Consider the following 21989-nt stretch of genomic DNA (forward strand, 5'->3'; position numbering starts at 1 on the left):
CTACAACTCTATGATATGATGTGCAAAAGTGCATTACATTTTTGGATAAAGCACAAAACTGTTTTGGCCTTTGTGTCAGCACAGTACAGACAAGTATGCATTTACATATAATTAATGATATTTATGTATAATGTTGAATTAACACTTTTTAATTGTAACAAATAAGCAAACATTTCAACATAGGTAAAACATATGTAAACCATGTTTTTGTTTGTTTTGTCATGAATATACTGGTCCTCACATGTTCATGTGTTTCTAACTTGTTTCTCGTGGACCACTGAGTCTCCTGAGAGTTGACGTCAGACTTTTAAAATTTGTGGTTGCTTTTAAATTCTGAATTAGGTAGTTGTTTGGCTTCCAGAAACGGCCCTTGCCTCATTTCAGATCAGCTACAGATCTACCCCCTCCCCCCGCCCCTCTGGCACAATGACTTTAGAGTGGCTGACAATGAAGTGTACAGTGGTTAGGATTACAACAGGCTCCTAGAACCACCCACACGGCCCGCTGTATTTGTCTTGACTACTGTGACTGAAGGGAATTCTCTCACATGGTGAACCATTTTAATTATTTCACAGATTTGTGTTTGCATTTTTCGAAGAAAGTTTCTTCTCATTTCAACAAGAGAGACATGGCTATGTTCTTGTTAAAGAACATAACAAGGAATACTCTTGTTTAATTAATTGGCTAACAATGATGAAAAGGAAATTGTACGGATATTTGCCACAAGCTGTGAACAAAGAAGGATGTCTCACATAGAAAAATAAATTACCCCTTTGTTTCTTCTCTTTTCTTTTTAGTTTGACAGAAAAACAACAACTTGCTTTTTCTTAATTCTCTGTTAAGAATAAGAAGAAAGAGAGGGATTTCACAGTTAAAAAAGAATTCAGGAAACAAATCGTATGAAAAAACATTGACTCCAATACCAGAGCATTCGCTCTGGCCGTAAATATCTTTTAGATAACAGATCGACTAATTGATTGAGATGCGTGATTGCAATTGATGCCAGCAGAAATTGTTGTGAGTGCAGGGGAGCTGACAGATGAGCTGGCTTCGTCTCAAAAATCCTTGCTGCTGATTGCTGAAAATAATAACAAATGTCAGTGCAACAGGTGGCTTTGTTATCCAGCAATGCTCTGCTTTTCCTCTTACACTTTAAAAAAAAAGGAAACTAAAAGATCAGTTTCCCATACTCTTACAGCGTAACATGCAACATGCAACATGATAAACCTGTAATGTGGTTTATTGCTTTATTACTGATACATAAATATTTTTTTCATTTTCATTTTCCACAAGTGACTTTGGATAGATTTTGCAAAGTGTACAGAACACATGTTACTGCTGGGTTTTTAAGGTAAGGTAAGGTAAACTTACTTTACTGTCACATAGCAAAATTAATTCATTCAAATGCATTTAACCCATCCCTCAAGGGAACGACCTAGATTTGAACCCAGAACTTTCTTGCTGTGAGGCCACAGTGTTAACCATTGGGCCTTTTAGCTTTTTATCAGCTAATTCCATAACATGGTTTCTTTGTGTCCTTAGTATGGCTTATGCCATACACATCCTGTTTGTCTGAGGCATAGCAGTAATTGTTGACGCAAGACATAATGTGTACGTAAGGTGTCGACTGAAGTGACGCTCAAGCCATAAGCCACATTTCTGTGTTGCAAAGAGGCAGAGGAAAGAGAGCCACTAAAAATGCAGCTGCTGTCAAGTCAGCGTTGGAAATTGAATATGCATTCATCTTCAGGTCCTTTGTTGGTCACCTGCGTGACACAGTTGGGGTTAAGGCTGGCTGTAGAGCTGTCTATTAATATGCTGTTGTGATGGCAGCCCTCCAGAAATATGACACCGCCACTATGCATTGCAGTGTAACAGCCTCACCCTGGCACCGAGTGGGTCCAAGTTTCACTTCAGAATTATGAAATTTTATCCTCTAATGACATCTCAAACACACACAGTCTCACACATTTGAACTTCTTGGCAAGCCTGTGTTTTGGTGGAAAGTGTCAAAAACACATCAAACATTCAAAGATGAGAGTTTACATGAAGTGAGTTCAACAATGTGCGAACTGAGAAGATAAAGGGAATTAAAAAAGAGAGTATTAATGGGAGCCAAGAACCTATAAAAGAGACAAAAGTGGTGAAAAACTGGTTCTAGTCCACACTCCCACCAGTAGAAAATCAATGTGTCATGACATCATTTGTGCCATTCTTACATTGTTATTCCATGTTCCCGTCATATCAAACAGACCTTTAAAATATCAGCCACCTAGTTGTAAATTATAAATTGGAGATATGAGGTATTTCTGACGGCAACAATATTTCCCACTTGCTTAAAAGAGTCCATTAATTGGTGCTTAAATGGTTAAAAAGCCACCATTGCTAGCAGTAAAATAAAAAAAGATTTTACCAACACTAATACAATTGTTTAAGATATATTTGAAAATGAGCTATATAGCTTACCCAGGGGTTTCTTATTTGGTTTAATATTCAAACAAGTTGCTACAAATGTAACTTACAAAAGAAAATTCTCATTTCAATATTAAGGATACGGTAACCATCTTGGGATAAAGCGTGGACGTAATAACAGTGGGTATTTTTCTTATTCTGCCAACATGCCGTAAGTGCAGCATTAGGACGAAAAACGGTAGTGACAAAATACCTCACTGAATTTAATTTGTGTACCACCTTTCAACAATAAGGCAATCCAAGTATAAAGATTAGACATAAAGATTTCCCACACATAAATAGAAATTAGAAAAGAGAAGATAAATAAGCTAAAATTAAATAAAACAGAATTTTTGTCAAATGTTTTGAAGTTAGTATAATGATTACATAGGTCAACACAGTAACTTGAAATCTTATCCTAGTCTTTGTCACCTCTCTCAGCTTGTGTAAAGGCAGGACTCTTTATTCCGTGGTGCGGGATGCCAAGGTTGTCCTGGATGTTAACAAGACCAGGCAGATCGCACAAGAGATGGTCAAGGTAAAAAGACTAAACACAGATTTCCCAGAAATCTTCTTCAGTGCACATCATATCATCATTTCATATTACAGAAAAGTCACATTGTTGTCTCTGTCCTCAGGGGATGGGCTACCTCCATGCTAAGGGGATCTTACACAAAGACATGAAGTCCAAGAACGTGTTTTATGACAACGGCAAAATCGTCATCACCGACTTTGGACTCTTCACCATATCTGGGGTTTTGCAGGCTGGCAGGTATCATACTCAATACACGTCCAAGACAGGAGCATTTCTTTCAGCAGGTGCAATATAGTAATTTGCCTTGGAGACAGGCTGAGATTATTATAACTGTATTGGCACACATGGTGCAGGGACAACAAAACATTGAGTTGACATAAATAGTGGAAGTAAATAGTCTACATATTCACAAAAAGACTCACTAGCACATTGTTTTTTTGTTTTGTTTAATCAATATTGTTTACCTGCCAACATCATTATGACAGCCAGACTCCAGGAGGTCAATGCAATAGTTACATCCATCCATCCACCCATCTTCATGAGCAGCAGCTCCAGCAGTGGACCCCAAACTTCCCTTTCCCGAGCCACATTAACCAGCTGCAACTGGGGGATCCCGAGGCGTTCCCAGGCCAGGTTGGAGATATAATCCCTCCATCCAGTACTGTGTCTTCCTTGAGGCCTCTTCCCAGTTTGACGTGCCTGGAGAGGCATCCTTACCAGATGCCAGAACCACCTCAACTGGCTCCTTTTGAAGCATAGGAGCAGTGGCTCTACTCCAAGCTCCTCAAGGATGACTGTGCTTCTCACCCTATCTCTAAAGGAGATGCCAGCCACCCCCCTTTCGTGTGCTTGTACCCTGGATCTTGCTCTTTCGGTCATGACCCAGCCTTCATGACCATAGGTGAGGGTAGGAATGAAGACGGACTGTAGATTGAGAGCTTTGCCTTCTGGCTCAGCTCTCTTTTTGATAAAGGTGCGATAAATGGAATGTATTACCGCCCCCGCTGCGCTGATTCTACAACCAATCTCCCGCTCCACTGTCCCCTCACTTGCGAACAAGACCCCAAGGTATTTAAACTCCTTTACTTGGGGTAAGGACTCATTCCCTACCTGAAGAAGGCACTCCATCAGTTTCCTACTGAGAACCATGGCCTCAGATTTAGAGGTGCTGATCCTCATCCCAACCGCTTCACACTGAGCTGCGAACCGATCCAGTGAATGCTGAAGGTCACAGGCCAATGATGCCATCAGGACCACATAATCTGCAACAAGGAGCGATGAGATCCCCGTAACACCAAACTTTATCCGCTCCCCACCCGGACTACGCCTCGATATCCTGTCCATAAATACTATGAACAAGATTGGTGACAAAGCGCAGCGTTGGCGGAGGCTAACCCTCAACTGGAAAAAATCGAACTTACTTTCCAGCCCCTTGGAGTAGACTTTACCAGGGAGGCTGAGCAGTGTGATACCCCTGTAATTGGCACACACCCTCTGGTCCCCCTTTTTGAAGAGGGGAACCACTACCCCTGTCTGCCACTCCCTAGGCACCGTCCCAGCCTTCCACGCAATGTTGAAGAGGCGTGTCAACCAAGACAGCCTAGCTGAAATCACCCAGCAAAACTATGGAGTCCCCCACTGGAGCCCTATAGAGGACTCCATTCAAGGACTCCAAGAAGGCCGAATACTCCAAACTTTTGTTTGGCGCATGTGCAAAAACAACAGTCAGACCACAGGCAAAGGGAGGCGACCCTCTCATCCACCGTTGTAAACTCCAATGTAGCAGCACTCAGCCGGGGGCTTGTGAGTATCCCCACACCCGACCGGCGTCTCACACCCTGGGTAACTCCGGAGTAGAACAGAGTCCAACACCTATCCAGGAGTACGGTACCAGAACCAATACTGTGCGTAAAGAGACTGGTAGCGCTCCAACTCCTGCACAAGTTCCGGCTCCTTCCCCCACAGAGAGGATACATTCCACGTCCCCAGAGCCATCTCAGCTGCCCGGGTCTGGTCCATCGAGGCCCCTGACCTTCACTACCACCCATGTGGTAACGCACCCGACCCCACTGGTTCCTCTCACAGGTGGTGGGCCCATGGGATGGAGAGAGAGGTGTCACGTTGCTTTTTTGGGCTGTGCCTGGCCAGGCTCCGTGGCAAACCCGGCCACCATGCGCTCGCTGACGAGCCCTCCGTCTGGGCCTGGCTCCAGACGGGGGCCCCGGGGTCCCTCGATCCCTTCCTCGCTTTTTAATAGGGTCTTTTGAACCATTCTTTGTCATTGTATGAATTGAAAGTGTATTGAAAGTATTTTTTGCAATTGTGCAAGCATTAATGTATTCACTTGTATGTTCAAAGTTCAATAAACCCTGACAAGTCCCCATCTCCACGTTTTCTCGTTCTGCAGCCGGAGAGAAGACAAGCTGAGGATCCCCAACGGCTGGCTGTGTCACCTGGCCCCAGAAATAATCCAGCAGCTCTCTCCAGACACAGAGGAGGACAAGCTTCCCTTCTCCAAACAGTCAGATGTTTTTGCTTTTGGGTAAGCGTTGTCTTCACTGATTTCGTCCTGTTTCTTTGCCCAGACAATGCCACAGACAATCTTAGCCCACTGTTGACAGAGAGGGTTTACAAGCCCCAAATATTTGTGTGAATTCAATAAATTCGTACTTACTTTTACAGAGCGGCTGTGTCCTAAGACTCCACATCACATTACAAGAAGGCAACCCTCATTAACAGGTTTTCAGATCTCATTATAGATACACTGCTTAGTGTACTACGACATAGACAATGTAATAATCTGTTATTTTCCAAATGACAATTTTGCTTCTGTTATTTTCAGTCTTTCCTTAATATCTAATGATTTAATGAGAACAGGATTAGACATTTTAAAACTTAATTGCTTAAAAAATATCTGATTTTGACATAGACCCTACTTACAGGTTTACCTGATTATGGGAAGATCTTATATTCTCAGGAACAGTGAAGACCCCAGACTTATATCATACCCTTCATGAATGGACCCTTGATTATGATAGGGCTGAGGGAAGGAAATGCACAACAAATGGTGCACAAATAAGCATTGACAGCTGGAAGACAGCAAGATAACCGATTGAAGTGAGCACACAGATTCGTTATTGGTTCCCCCATGTGGGTGCGAGAGAAGGTTTGGAGGCTTAGTTGATCTAAAGCCAAGTGAGAGTTACCTTCTTGAATTTTTAACTGATTGCATAATTGCAGGAAGAGGGAAATGTTTGAATGTTGAGGAGCCAAGAGACATCGACTAATTGATTAGGCAGGAGGAGTGAATCAAAAAGTAGGGGAGAAAGATTTACAAATGAAGCTGAGATTCTGATTTACAGTGTGCTAAACTTCATCTCATGGAAGCTTTTACATTTAGGCTTTCAAACATCTGGTGTGTAGTAGAGTGTTTATCAGATAAAAGTCTTTTGTTTGGCATGCAGCAACAGAAGCTTGTGGGAAATGAGTAGAATAATGCAAGCTTTATCAACAGAGCATGTAAGAAAAAGAACATTACAATGGCCAGTATCTCCTTAGTTGCAATATAGCAAAAATAGTACACATCAGCTGCCGAAAGCTAAGGAACTGTACATGTAAGAAAATGAATGTGTGGCAGGGGGGTAACTGTTTTTTGTATTTATGTTTTACTGAAGAAGGGAGGGAAGTCTACACTTTTTGGATCAATAATATCTTATCATTTGTCATTATCTTACAGCAGCTTCCACCTTTATTATTCTCATAGGCCTTTTGAGACCATACATGGCAACGGCACGGCACAGCTGCACACTAAAGCCAATTATTTCCAATGGCTTGCGCCGCCTACAAAGGACGCTCAACCCACGTTGTGTCTGAAGGCACACACAGCACCAGAAAGCAGAACTACCGTAGTAAAAAATTTAAATGTATCATAAAAAGGGACAGTGACAACTTGGGATTTCAAAATAGAGAGTGGCTGGAATATCTGGTAAACAGGTGCATCATTTGTTATGTCATTGTTCAGTTTGCCAGCATTTTGGAAAGTGCTTTATCCACTTGCTTTGTGCGATTTGATGGTTATATGTGGAAATTATTCCATTAACAGTGCACTTTTATTTATAAATGGCAAAAAGGAATTGTACCAAACAGTAGTGTTATATTATTTTGAAATATTGTGGGGAGGATGTTTCAATGTAGGGCCCAAAGATATTAAAAACTCCAGGGCCTTGCTTTTTAAAAGAGAAAACTAATGATCAGTTAGTATAATTGCCATACAGCCATAAAAGAGGGCAGTCAAATGCACTAGTATTATTCGACCAGATGATAAATGCATTGTTCGGATTGGCACAACAAAACCTCCCTTTCTTGCATTAAGCATTTGTAATGTTCTTGAGCTTTTTGCAAAACTGCCCAAATTGTAACAATCCCCAGCTTACCTTGAATACATTTGACCCAGACATCTCACTAACTCCATTTGTAATTACACACCGATTGCTGTGTCACTGTAATTTCTCCATTCAAGATGTCCTCCCTCTCTTCCTCTAAAGTGCAATTTTAAATTGTCCTAAGTTGATTAAAAATCCCCACGGCTCCTTTTCTTCCTCCACTGCTATTTCTGATTCATTTGTGGGGGTGGACCCTTCTTTCTTGACTCCTAGCACAATTGCATTTTCAGATGGTTCCCCATATGGAGGATTTGTTGCTATATCATTCAAAGGGAAGACGAGTGCAGCACTGGCACACAATGTCCAGCTGCTCAGTTAGCTCTTGTGTTACCTAGAGGTGACCCCCATGGCTGTTTTACATATTCATCGACAATCAGCCTCCCCCCTCACCCTACTCCTAACAAAGAGCTATTTTCATCCTACTCAAACTTGACGTGCAGGAGCAAAATAAAAACAACCGTTTATTTGCACAGCGAGGGTGGTATGCTAATTGAGCATAATTAAAAATGTGCTGTTTCCTTAACTTCTTGATTGAAATTGTTCTTCAAGACTGAAATTCATCGACAAAATGCCAGTTTTTGCATAGATCACGATCCAACTGTACAGATGCATCAATTAATCAGAAAAGCGGAAAGCTGACAAAAAATATTGAGTGTGATAGTTATAGTTGTTGCGACTGAAATCTTGCATGGTAGTGTCAGCATTTGGCGGGATGTGAACCCTCTATAGTGATGTTTTGAAGCTGTGGTGTTATTCTCTCAACCAGACAGTCCAAACCACTGACAAGCACTTTCTTCCTCTGTCCTCACAGGACCATCTGGTACGAGTTACACGCACGTGAGTGGCCTTACAAGAGTCAGCCAGCAGAGGTGATCATATGGCAGATTGGCAGCGGGATGAAGCCCAACCTCGCCCAAACTGGCATGGGGAAGGAGATATCAGTAAGGGCTTTTTTCTTTTTAATTTGTCGTAATTTATGGGTCACACTTTTTTTTCAAATTTAAAGGGTAACTACCGTTGTTTTCAACCTGGACCCATGTTTTTGTGTCTAAGTGACTGAGTTCATTTCGTGGTGACCACTAACAACAAGAAAATTGTGTTACTGTTGACGAATCAGTACATCTAAATAACGTGACCATTTCACGAACTGCCGGGAGACCAGGTTGCACAGTATGGGTCATTGATTGTCTTCACCTTGCTAAACGCCTCCTTGCATAATCTCCAGTTTCTGTTTGAAAAGATTTGGGGGTTCACTTGCTAATTCAGCTTGGCTTAGTCTCTAAGTGATTGCAAAGTTTTGCAGGTGACACTCATCATTTGCTAGCACGCCTTTACAAATCACACACTGAGGCCCTTGATGGTCAGGAATATTATTATTTTTTTGCCATTTATTCTTTCAGTATCTTTGCAAAATCTAAAATCCCCTTGTCCATGTATCTTTTCCAGGACATTCTGCTCCTTTGCTGGGCATACAAGCAGGAAGAGCGACCCAGCTTCTCCATGCTGGTAGATTTACTGGAAAAGTTGCCAAAACGGAATCGTCGCCTTTCCCACCCGGGGCACTTCTGGAAGTCAGCTGAGTATGTCAAATGAGTTAGGGACACAAAACAGCAAACAATCAGCAACTATTACAAAAACAACAGCCGCCATAACTCTACACAAATAACCCACCTCCTTAAAGAATGCACTGAATCCAAAAGCCAGCCCAGTGATGAAAACTGCCCACGCTGTGTGTATTTTCATGGAATGTTGGCATGTGTGTGTACAGATATGTTCAGTTTCTCAAAGCAGTCGGGTCTCATATTTTCTTTGGTTTGATTTAAACCATACTGGATATTTTCCTTTGTTTTTTTTGTCTTTTACTATTGACTTTCTCCCTTCATAATATTTGATTTATTTTCTGGATATATCTTGCTTGTAACTTTTGACTGATCACATCATCCTGAACTTAAAAAAAACACGTTTGAGAACAAATGTAGATTTTTCTTTCCCATATCTTCTTTGGTTTTTGTTTTGAATGAATCTAACTGTTGTACATTACACATTGTATATTTCCATATCATTGTCTTGCCATTCCTTATGTCTGTCAACTGTGTAGAGCATTCTGTCAGTGTTACCTCATGGTCTCTCATGTGTGGATGTCTGTACAGCTTTGTCTCTAAAGTTATTTTAACTTAAAATAATGTCCTCTTATTTACACCGTACCATTTGAATGTGAATAAGCCAGCGTCCCTGTTTGTGTGGGGATGTGTTTGCACGGTTCTTTGATGAGAGAATGTTCTCTGATCAGCCTGTGCTTTGAATATTGCCTGTGAACATAAGGAGACGTTTGAACAATTACAGCCTTTGGGGGAGTAAAGCCGCTGGTCAGACCAGGACTCCCTCACTTGACGCTGTTCTGTGAAATCGCTGACACTTGAAATGTATCTCATCAGCTGTTGGATAACTAATTACCCTTCAGAAATGCTATCACTGAGCCCCCATCCCCCATTTCCCAGAAATAAATGTAAATTATTCTACTTCAAATAGATAATGATAGATACAGACAATACATCTGTAGATACATATACAAATCTAAAGCATGCTACTGTATAGTCAGTACAGTAACATTAAGTTATTTTAATTTAATAGATACATGAACTGACGTTAGCTTTCTGAGCAGTGTATGAAACTGTTTTATAAAATAGTTTGGAGACTTGGGTCAAAGACCTGTTTCTAATCGGCCTGGGTCTGAGGACCCCAATGATTTGGATCTGCGCAGGTAAATGATGGGATTGTTAGACATGTAAAGGGAGAGCACATTACCTTTAAAAAAGGCAACACAAAAACTCTGGGAAATTTAAGTTTGTGTTTCACTTGTTCAAATTCGTTCGGAGTTGCTTAAAAGCAGTGTTGTAGTCACTTTGAATCTACATTGATCCTGGATAAGGTTACTGACTACGATTTTTAAAAAGGTAATTAGTAATTGCGTATGAATACATTTTTAAAGTAACCCTCCCATCCCTGAGCATACGCTAGAAAGATGAAAACATTTGCAGATTTACTCTTCCAAATCAATCTCTTCCAGACAATAATACATTACTTTAATAAAACATTGAGAAACAACTGTATAAAAGTGTGTTCAGGCTGACTGCAAAGTGAATTTAAGAGCCAGCTTGAATGCGTTCAAAGCCAATTGGAAGGATTGAAGTGGATTCAAACAGAGGCTGGATTCACTCAAGGTGCTGAACAGTGACCCCTGAAGCTACAAGTGACAGTTATGAGATAATGCTGAAGGCAAAACAACTACTACTACTACTCTCACTTTAACATTTAGCTAAAATGCTAAGCTACTGTGAAAGTGAAAGTAGTGCATGAGGATAAGTCAGCGAACTGGCTCAACAATTTCAGTTACACAGCATTATTTATCTCAAGTTTGCTAAAATTTGCCCCCATAAACTAAGTCAGACTGTGGCAGTGGTGCATTTAATTGCTTATGAATTCAACTTTTAACTTGTAAGAGGAAGATTCTGGAATTTAGGTACTTACATCTCACTTAAGTCTCCGCGGAAAAGACTTGTCTACACACACACACACACACACACACACACACACACACACACACACACACACACACACACACACACACACCACACACCCACCACACACACACACACACTCACACAAACACACACACACATACACACACACACACACCAAGTCTGTTTATGTTCTAGCTATAGCTGTATACAAATAAGTGAAGTTAAAAATAAGCATTGTGTTTTGTCTGAACACACAAAGACAGGGGATGACAATATGTGATTTCACGTCACATAAAGGAGACTTTTTTGTGATTCTTTATTCTCTTGTTTATATCCACTATTCATGATGCCAGATTCACGTTGTGCTGAATGAATAACCTACGAAGCGCTGTAACTCTATATTTTTACACTTTAAACAGATATTAATGACTTTCATTAACCAGTACGATTAAAAAAAGCATTTTACTTATTAATTTAACAAAACAGACTTTCTTACCTCTGTATTAACTAGGCTACTTTCGACTACAACACTGCTGAAAAAGTGACTGTGGTGGACAAATTAATCCTAAACTTGCCTTCTTGTTTTTTAAATCTTGAAGATTTTATTAAACAAACCTAGAGAGTGTTTTTTTGGGGTTCTTAGATTATAAAGTTAAAGTAACAAGTAAGTAACTTAAATGTGGCTGAACTTTCCCTTTAACATATCATAAAAGACATATCAGGATGCTAAAGACCACACCAGGCCATTTTTCTACTTCATATCACAATATATTTTAAATGTATGTTTCAGAGATATAGTAAATCGGAATCATATCATCATGAATTGGAAGCTGTGACGTCATTCAAGCTGTATACTGCTTTTGATTCTCTCTAGCCACGTGGAATAGATAGAGACAATCCAATCATGTTAAATAGCCATTTTCCACCTAATTATATACACATCTGCCAGTGTTGGAAAATGCATACAAACAATCTGCTGCTGTTTTTTGGAGTCTGTCTTTCTATTTTGGAATTGCTGGGATTCAAATATTGTAAGTGGATCATATATATATTTGTACTGTTTACAACTTTCAAGTGCATGAGATGGACTATTGAAGATTGATTCTTGTTATGAAAAAGAAATCCTTCTACACTACATATAAAAAAGTTATGTGAGCATTTTTCTGATTAACTGTTGTCCATTGAGCAGTTTGATCTCAATACATAATGAAGTTTTACGTCAGGCTTTGCAGAACTTTTCAACAGCTTTGTTTGAGAGAACGATTGTTTAAGAATATTTATAGATTATATAAATTATTAGACTAGCATTGAAATAAAAAAAAATAAAAAGAGTTGCGACCTGTGCACATGCTAGAGTTGACAACAACTTGACTGGACAACAATCAAAGATCTAACATTAGTGCCAAGTGTACATAACAGATTGTAGACTATGTTTTATCGTCACTTGCCGTAATATCAATATTCCTTGTGAACTTTTGGACTTATTTATTTTGAATGTACAAATTGTGTTGTGTTTTTTGTTGTTTCTGTTTTCTGTTCATTTACATTTTTTTCCTCCATTTTCCTTCTAATTGCATACGCATTGATGCTGTGTTGTTTCTTTTCCTTGATTCCGTCCTTGTATAGTAGATGATAGCTCCGAAAAGCTTGTATTTAATGATGCCTTATGGTCCATGGCTTATTGATGAGTAGATTTTGATCACAAGCTCTTTAATTTGCACTCATCCTTTACAAAGTGTATGACAATAAAAAGATCTTTTCATTTTGGATGTTTTCTGTTTCTTTTATGTCATCTTAGTCGACCCTTATCCATATTTTACTTTAGTTGACATTTTTACCACGTCTTTAAGGAGCATTTGTGTTGAGTCAGTGCTTACTACCTAATTAATAGTTCCAAGTATAATGTCCTCTGTGCTGTGTGTACTCAAGTTCCAAACACTTAAAGTAATCCTCCATACAAAATCTATTTGCGTATATGAAACACCGTTCACACACCTCCAGACTTTAAAACTGGCTATTATAAGCTTGAGAAAAGTAAATTAATATCAATTAACATGTTTTCCATGCTTTCAATAGTCAGAGACGATATACATACAGTAACATAAAATATCCATAAAAAAAGTGTTTAAAGTACGATATGTAATATTAATACCACTACGGGTCTTCAGAAGGATCCCTCAATCGAAACATAGATGTTTTGATGACGTTTTGAAGTTGCCTGGGACCATGGAAGTTTCCTTATTGTTAGAGAACCATCTTTGCTTATGAAAACTTATCTTTACATAGAGACGTTTTTCTGTTAAAGGTTCATTCATGCTGCATGTTGTAAGGTTTATTCATATCATTCTAATGAAATTATTATTATTCCCAAACAATGAATTTGATTCTATTTGTTGGGGTAGCTGACCGGTTGGCGAGCAAGCAAGCTAACACTATCAACTGCAGTCCTGAGCAAGGCCTGCCCTTCAGAAGCATTCGGGAGGTAACGGACCCCGATTTTTTCTTGTCCTATCCCCTGACTAATCAGCTATCCTAACCTTAACTATTCACAGTCAATTCCTAACCTCAACCAATTTGGCTGCTTCGTTAGGCGGGTCTTGCCTAGAACTCGCTGTTAACCGTGGTTAAAACCGTCATACTAATACTGACGTTTTTGTAACGTTACAGTACGGTTTAACCTCCAAGCATTAGCATGAGCCACTTGTCATTACTAAAATATGGTATAAATGAATTAGGTCTTTACGGTGTTACTGTGTTAAAAAGTCAATGGCATAATTGTGTGACATTGTATGATATACACTTATCATCTGACATTTCCCGTGTTTTGGCGAAAGTTGGAGTAACTAGAGGGGTCAAAAGTTATATGATGGCATTGACATGGGACAAAACATCCCAATCTGTGTCATTGATCCAAACGACACAATTACATTGACATTTTAATTCAGAAATGTCACATTTTATATCTTTAAAAAGAATAGTTTGACATTTTTGGAAAGGTTGTTATTTACTCTCTTAAAGGAACACGCCGACTTATTGAGACTTTAGCTTATTCACCATATCCCCCAGAGTAAGATAAGTCCGTACATACCCTTCTCATCTCCGTGCGTGTCTTAACTCTGTCTGACGCACCCACCGCAAGCCTAGCTTAACACAGATGCCGGATGTAACTGGATCCAACTAGCTTCCAACAAGCCCTGTGGGATAGAGCAGCGAGTAACAATGGTGCTTTTCAGGTGTTGTGCTAAACACTCCGCCTAAGTAGCAGTGCTTCGCCTTAGTACAATCTGAGCACTTTTAAGCAGTGACGAAAAATACCGCTTCCACTTTGGTGAGTGAGAACATGACACAGCAAGCACCCACTCTGCAGATCTCTTTGAATGAAGAAAAGTGACCTAAAAAGACCAATTTACTTTCTATTAGCTGAGAAATATTTATCGCTGTCTTCACCAAGAAAAAAACTAAGCATGGCCTGTAGTAAATAGTGTCCTCCAGGAAACAGACAATCAAAGACAAAATTGGTTTATTTGATTTCGCCTCATCAAAACTTTGTGATGAGACCAAACCAACCATCAACAAGCTCCACTAAATCCAGCTCTTATGTTAAGGTTGAGGTTAGAGACGCCTGTATTTGAAGTTATCTGATTCTATTTATTTCTACTCTTCCTTTGAGCGTACCTGTTTCCATGACATCCATAAACTGAGTTCAGTGGGTTCTTCATTCAGACAAGCTTTAACCTGCAGGCGTTACATTACAAAGACATCCATAAGGTTATCTTACTGAAAGCAGGAAAAATACAGTACAGTTCCCCAGAAACCCCATTATCTATCGAAGTAGTACAAAGTATAAACTTATTTACCATTGTTAGAGATAAACAGTCTGCACTGACAGAGCTTGTTGCCTCTGACATCACCCTCCACCCTTTCGCTTCTACTGACGCTCGCAACGGATTCCTTTTTTTAACAAATAAATAACAGCAATACAGAATTTATAATATAATTATATAATTATAAATATAATATATACATATAATATACAGTATTATATATAAATATATGAGATTAATCAGGACAAAATGAACAGAAATGTCTGGTAGAAGCCTATATCATCTGCATGCAACATTTTCTCATAATACTACTTTGCCATTTGCTTCTTTAAGTAGCAAACTTTTGGAAATTTGGAGTTGCCCTCCATGAGGGTGATCAGTCAAAAAAAAAGTATAGCCAGGAAAAGTGGGCTTGCTTAAAGGAGCTGTAAGCAATGTCACACGTTTTTTTAGGCTACAACATTTTTTTATTACATATAGCAAACATCTCCTCACTAACTGCAAGCTGCCTGTCCCCTGAACACACTGTAAAACAAAAACAAAAACGGTATCTTTAGACAGCCCAGGCTCCACAAACAGCAACAAAAATAAACTACGCCAACCTGTACCACAAAAAAAAACAGTGTTCCAGCCAATAACCGACAAGAAGGATTTGGGGGTGGGGGTTGGGGTTGGGGGGGTTAGTGCGCTGAAGTGAGGGGGAGGGGACCGAACGAGTTGGAGGGAGTGGCGAGCTAGCCTCCGTTTTGTTTATTTCAATACTTCGAACGTCAACAAGAAGTGACATCACCCAACATCGCTTAGAGCACCTTTAAAGAATATGTTCACAATTTTTCAAGTCTGTTTTAAAACAATAGTCAGGTGCCCATATGGACATTGCAACAAGTTCTTCTCTCTGTAATCAATTATTTGCAATTTTAAGGTGGAATTAACATCAGTGAAGCTGTTTAAAGAGTAGAAATCCCATGATCTGGTGTATTTCTGTCTCCACTCCACTGTGAGCGAGCTGGTAATCTGACGACAGTGTGGGAATGCTTGTGTGTGTGTTTGTGTGGCATACGGTGTCAAACCTGTGAAGAGAGAATGTGAGTTAGTGAGGGCATGGAGCGGGGAAATGAAAAGATAAATAAATAGATGGATAGCCAAGCGCTCTACCCGTCTGCTCAGCCAGTCCTCCTCCTTCTCTACCTCCACCTCTGAAGTCCAGCCTCAGCCACTGAAGCGTAAAAAATCCACATCACCCAATCTCATGGAGGCTGAAGCCTTCCAAAGCGTGAATGTTTGGTTTCTGTCGAGTTTCTTAAAAGTGTTAAAACCTGAAAAGGTTCAGTGCATTTCTTGTTACAGTACGTACAGACTCAAGGAACCAAAATAAAAACATTTGGAATTCAAGAGACAATTAAAACTTGATATTGAGTTTACAGGTTCAGTTTATAATGGGTATTACGATAAATTTGAGCCATTATATAATGCTAAATCAAATATAATACATTAAAAATTAAAATTAGATGTTGATATGTTCCTAAAAAATATAATCACGAGTGCAACTCTGTAATAAATAGTAAGGGATCGAATGATTTGTTAGCTCCACAAATATCCAGCAAGCTATGTTGTGATTTCAAATATGTGACCACGGACGTTTTTTTCACTAGAACTGCATACCAGGTTTTCATTCAAGTGAACGTTGCTGAATTGGAGTATAAGCTAAAACAATTTTGTTTTATCAGGTTGCTTATCTCATAGACTCTACAAAGAGATGACATGCAAAAAGGTTATTTTGTAATACAAAGAGTAATAAGCGACATTGGGGAAATCTTTAAAGCAAATGAACAAAGAAAATCTTGCTCAAGGATAACAGCCTACATTACAAACATTGCTTGCTTAAATAAGCATTTTTGCTGCAGTACTGTGTTTGGCCCCTGGGGCAAATTGGCAGCATGAATGACTGTCCTATTGACTTCCCTAATACAGCCATCGGTTTGACTCCCCTGTTTTCTCTCTCTTGCTTTTATTAAGCTATGGTTGTTGTTATCTCCACCTACATGTACTAAAATGTCTCACAACTAAGAACAAGAAGAATTTTAATGAGGTATTCTGGGCAATGTAGGAGATCACTAACTGGTGTAGAGGCAACAAGGCACACTGTTAAAAAGACACATTAAAAAGAACTTCTAGTTGGCACTAAACATCACACACTGAAGACATGCACATATCAGGGGAGTTTCTCCTTCCTCCAGGACCTTTATTAGGTTAATGAGGCTAATCAGATCAAGTCAGTGTTCACCTTCATAAACATGATGCAGGTCTACAAAAACACACAGAGTATATGTCTTTGAAGTAAGCCAATTTAGAGCAGCAGATTAGCTCTGCCACATAGCCTCTTAAGACTGTGGGGTTGTCTTTATTCATTTAAAGACACCCACGTGGCATATTATGCTGGAGATGTATTTCATTAGACCAGGGGTTTGGAAGACAGACAAAAGAGAGAGAGAGAGAGAGAGAGAGAGAGAGAGAGAGAAAGAGAGAGAGAGAGAGAGAGAGCGAGAGAGAATGAGAGAGAGAGCGCACAAACACACTACAAATAATGCCAAATATTAATAGTGCCAAATAATAAAGATGTCCTAAAGGTTCAACTTTGAGCCCAAAGCCGTGCCAGCAAGGAAACGCTTGTTAAGCATTGAGGTTAAGAAACATGTTGGCAACACCTGTATGTACATCGCAATAAATCCCACGCAGCTGTTGGCCTGATTAAGTGAGCAAATATATTTAACACAAATGCTAGAAATACTCTTCTGTCTAATCAGGTGGAAATGTCTTACTGACTGAATAAGTACAACCCGCGAAGCAGCCTGTCTGACATATTAAGGGAAGAAGTTTTTGGTGGTCAAACTGTGGCAATTTCACATCATGCTCAAGAACCTGAGAGTGGTTGACTGTCTGACAACCACTTGGCAAACCCACACTGATTTGAACTGTACATCCCAAAAATAAATCTTACATAATGCAAGAGGATGGAGGATGTGACCCTGTCATCCCCTCCAGCAGGCCCTATGCTGGCCCATCTGGTACAGAATGTGCAACAACAGTGCCACTCAGACTCACTCAGATCCATTGTGGTTTTCCTGGATGCAAAGAATCTGGTCCACACAGTATTTGACGATAGATATTATATTTTAAAACAAGTCTGGATCTTGAATTGTCATTTTTTTTGAAAACGAATGCTAAAGTATGCCCTATTTCTTTTGAGATCATGTCAAACTCATAAGTGCAATTTAGTTTTTTGGTGATGCGTGAACATTATTAGAGGAATTAGTGCTACAAGCCTCTATGTTCTGATATGGCTATGTTCAGGCAACAAGTAAAGGTCCACACATGTTAAAAACATTCTTGGTTTTAATTAATAAGAGTTTAAAAGAACACTTTGAGAAAGGTGCTTAATTGGTTCATTTCTGAGAATTAGATGAGAAGATGATCAGATGATTATCTCAACTTAGCATAGAGACTGGAAACAGCTGGTCTGGCGCTGTTCAAAAATAATAAATTTGCCTTCTGCCACCTCTAAAACTCACTAATTCACAAGTTCAAATCATGTGCTACAAAGTTGCCAGGAAACAGGACCCCAGGAAGTTGGTGCACCTGGCAGCTTTGACTGACAGTGATGGCAATGGAAGCGAACAACCCCCATAAATCATCACATTTGATTCAACTATTGCTAAATTATGATTGTCCACAGTACTACCTGACATCATGTTTACCAACTGAGCCCCACCTACTTCGAACCAGTGAAAAACAAAACAAGAAATACAGAAATTAACCCAATTTGTAACCATTGTAACTATGATAGAAAATGTTTCATATAGTTTGACAGTAGTCTGCAACAATGAAATGTGGCAAAAGTTAGAAAAAAACACTAGAAATACATGGTTTGTAATTCATCATGGCAGTTTCACAACATTTTTTTCTCACAGTACAGAACATTAAAATTTAAAACAACAACAACAACAAAAAACACCTAAAACATTAAATCAGGATGTGTTGGCTGTCCGTCTGAACATAGCCTGTTAACAGTGTGGTTTCCTGCAGGGCTGTGTGTTAAGATGGCTTCCAATTTATTGTTGTTTCTGTTTTCCTTCCCTCCCCCTCCTGCTCCAGGCTGTAACGGATTCATCGATGGGACTGTGTCTTTGCGTGAAGCTCAACCTCAGCTCTGCTCACATCTGCTCCACCGCACGCCTGCCCCACCACCCGCCTACTCTCTCTTGCCCCACCCTGCTTCCAAAAACCCCACCTTTGCTGCTCTTCCTTCTCGCTCCAGCTCTGACACATACATGTTTTTCCTAATGCCTGATTGGACCCTTTAGTGGTCAGTAGTGGCCCACTTTGCGAGAGTGGGTGACAAACACGCCGCAGACTTTCAAACAGAGAGGCCTTTCTCCGCTCTATGCCTGAAGCCCTTTCCCAAAACGACGCCCTTGTCTTTCTTTTGAGGAATTTCAATATGCATACATGTGCCATCCATGCCATGCTGCAACTCATCTTAAGCTGCTGTGTTTTTAATACCATGATTGTGCAACATATCATTTTATCGCTTTTTTAGGGAGCCCTGAGAGGCTTTTTTTACAACAGCTACAAAACAGTTGATTACAACATCTGGAGTGTGCAAATTATGCAAAAGAGTAATTTTGATGAATGTCATTTTGGTTGCCATGCTTTGAAGACACAATGTCGACATATGTTTTAGGTTCTTCAACAAACCATTTGGAAAGTTCATCCATAATCTAACATTTTTAAGGGGTGAATTGGTATAGGAAACATTCTTTCAACCCTGAAAGTTACATTTTAAAAAATTGATGCAACCACTTTAAAAGTCACCAAATTCATATTTAGCATGTGACAGCGAAGCAAGGCAACTGCATCTGCATTTTGTTTTTTCAAACCAAGTTTTTTCTTTCTTTCCACATGTTAGCCCGACTCCTAGAAATTACGATAAAGTACTAATAATTTTGAGTAGCAGTTTAATATTAAATACGTTGTGAGGCATACAGATCATGATGAAGAAACTATTTCATTAATGTATTTGCCATCCTTGCAACTCAGTATCTGCTTGTATCAACCTAACATTAGAGTTGAACAGTTATACAGTTATGGTTGAGGTTAGAAAAAGACTGTGGTCTTGGTTTGGTATTGAAAAACTCAAAAGTGATTTCAAACACATGACCGAAAACACAATCTTTGCCATACCTTAACCAAAGTGCTATTGTTGCCTAAACCTTGCCACAAGCAGGACTCAAGATACCAGGCTCCGCCATCTCACTTCTGCACTCTGTCTGCCAACGATCAAGCCTGACCCACCTGCCTATGACTTCTCTGCATTACAAAGATGTTGCGCTTTATTTGCTCAAAATGACATTTGAACATGCCTTTGAACACAATCCAGACAAGGCAGCAATTATGTTTCATACCGCAGCGTAATTGGGAAAACAAATTAGTAGCAGGCCTATATAAAAGTAATTTCTAGATGGCAAGGTTGACATGACATACACTTTGAACGTTGTGCAGTTGTGTGAATGCTACACATCATGCAGTCAGATCTGCAACAGACTTATACTGGTGGACACTAAGCAGCTGTGTCTTTGCAATTTACTTTTTTCACAGAATGCACACTTCTACTATTCTTTTTTAAAAATTTTAAATCTCCGAGTGTCAAGGGATTTCTTTGTAAATTACAGTGTATGCTGTTTGAGCAAATTACACACTAAATACAGATAATTGGAAAGAACATGTGTGTGTTCGTGAAAGACAGTGACCTAAAAGGTTATTCAAACGTTTCCCCCTCACATGTAAGTGTATAAAGACCTCAAGGCTATGCAATTTAAATAAAGAAAACATGCAGTTCAATATTTTTCAAACAATACATCTTAAAGTGCCAATTTCTGTACTTGTTGGTTGATGGTTTTGCATTTAACATTTTTCTAGTGGTAATCAAAAGCAAATCCAAGTCCTTTTTTGTCTCTCATCTGCAACTTTTACAGAAATTCAAGTCATGTTTTTGATTTGTTTAGTAGCACATCGTCCAGTAAGGGGTGATTCTGATATGATAATCAAGATAAAGTAGAAGTTTAAGAGACTTACACTAAACGGTCTACAGAGGCCACCATAAAATTACTCATTGGCAATTCATGGTTTGTCTGTAAGCACTCAATTAACAGCCGCAGTCACCTCCTCAGTACTGTATGGCATTGCACATCTTTGCTGTACCACTTGGAAATAATTATAAACACGCCAATACTCGAAAAAAATGAATAAGAAAGGCTCTGGTATGTCATTACCCTTCATCTGATTGTTAGAACAGTTACTCTTACATGCACACAATAATGCAACTATTACCAATAATGTGAGCAAAAAAAGAGTCTGAATAAGCCACTGACATGGTTTTATACTATGACAGCTCTCTTGAATTAATATTACCATTTCCTGATGTGATTCTTCATTCTAACAGGATTGAGTGAGAAGTTTCTTTTCTTAATTTTTACTATGCCACGCTGCTATTTATTGTACTTATTAAAAGGATGATTTTTCCACAACATATTTCATTTTTTTATGAATACCATAGCAAAAACATAGAAGATGTTTGCACTGTGTGCACTGTGTTTGCATGGTGTGCTCTGCCTGGAGCTTTACAGACTCCTTACATATACTGTCTTGGCTTTAAACCTGCAGCCTGACCACTCTAAAAATGTACATTTATCATATGGCTGGTGGCTAAATTTTTCTTACTGTCAACAAATCCCACGAATAGACAGAAACTAACGTGTTTCTCCATCTCTCAATACTTTCGGACCAAAACCAGTTGGTTCTTACTGAGGACATACATGTTATGAATAGGCTATACATATTTTCATTAAAAAAAAAAAAGTTTTCCTAAATTATCTGGGCAATGTAGGTTTGAGCAGAAGTAAAAGTGCATTTGTTGGGGATTATTTCCAGCTGTGGATTTGGTGCAGCATGTATGTTGGACTGAATTAAAATAAACTGAACTGAAGAAAAAAGTCACCCCGTACTAAGGTGGGGCTCACTGATTTTTCTTTAGAGAACAATTGAGGTCTATGGCACAGAGGAATAAGCCATATTAATGCTTGTTAGTAGAGTACATTTCTTGTTAGTTTTGGTCTTTTCGGGGTATTTAGATTTCATGGTGTTATGTAAGAGCATATGG

The 21989-nt window shown here is 39.3% G+C and overlaps 1 protein-coding gene and 1 long non-coding RNA gene across 3 annotated transcripts in view; one reads left to right on the top strand and one right to left on the bottom strand.

Annotated features, from left to right (window-relative positions):
* The window catches only part of ksr2 (kinase suppressor of ras 2), a 101126-nt gene extending 88410 nt beyond the window's left edge, over positions 1-12716 (top strand). For both annotated transcript variants that reach the window (XM_032515195.1, XM_032515196.1), the window contains 5 exons: positions 2893-2989; positions 3090-3223; positions 5394-5528; positions 8240-8369; positions 8875-12716. In XM_032515195.1, the coding sequence (XP_032371086.1) occupies positions 2893-2989; positions 3090-3223; positions 5394-5528; positions 8240-8369; positions 8875-9021 (643 nt within the window). In that variant the 3' untranslated portion in view covers positions 9022-12716. The remainder of the gene's footprint in view (positions 1-2892; positions 2990-3089; positions 3224-5393; positions 5529-8239; positions 8370-8874) is intronic.
* The window catches only part of LOC116688966 (uncharacterized), a 21955-nt gene continuing 11038 nt past the window's right edge, over positions 11073-21989 (bottom strand). The window contains exon 3 of the long non-coding RNA XR_004331896.1: positions 11073-11085. This is a non-coding gene — a long non-coding RNA (uncharacterized LOC116688966). The remainder of the gene's footprint in view (positions 11086-21989) is intronic.

Source organism: Etheostoma spectabile, chromosome 5, assembly GCF_008692095.1.
Source record: "Etheostoma spectabile isolate EspeVRDwgs_2016 chromosome 5, UIUC_Espe_1.0, whole genome shotgun sequence".
Lineage (NCBI taxonomy): Eukaryota > Metazoa > Chordata > Actinopteri > Perciformes > Percidae > Etheostoma > Etheostoma spectabile.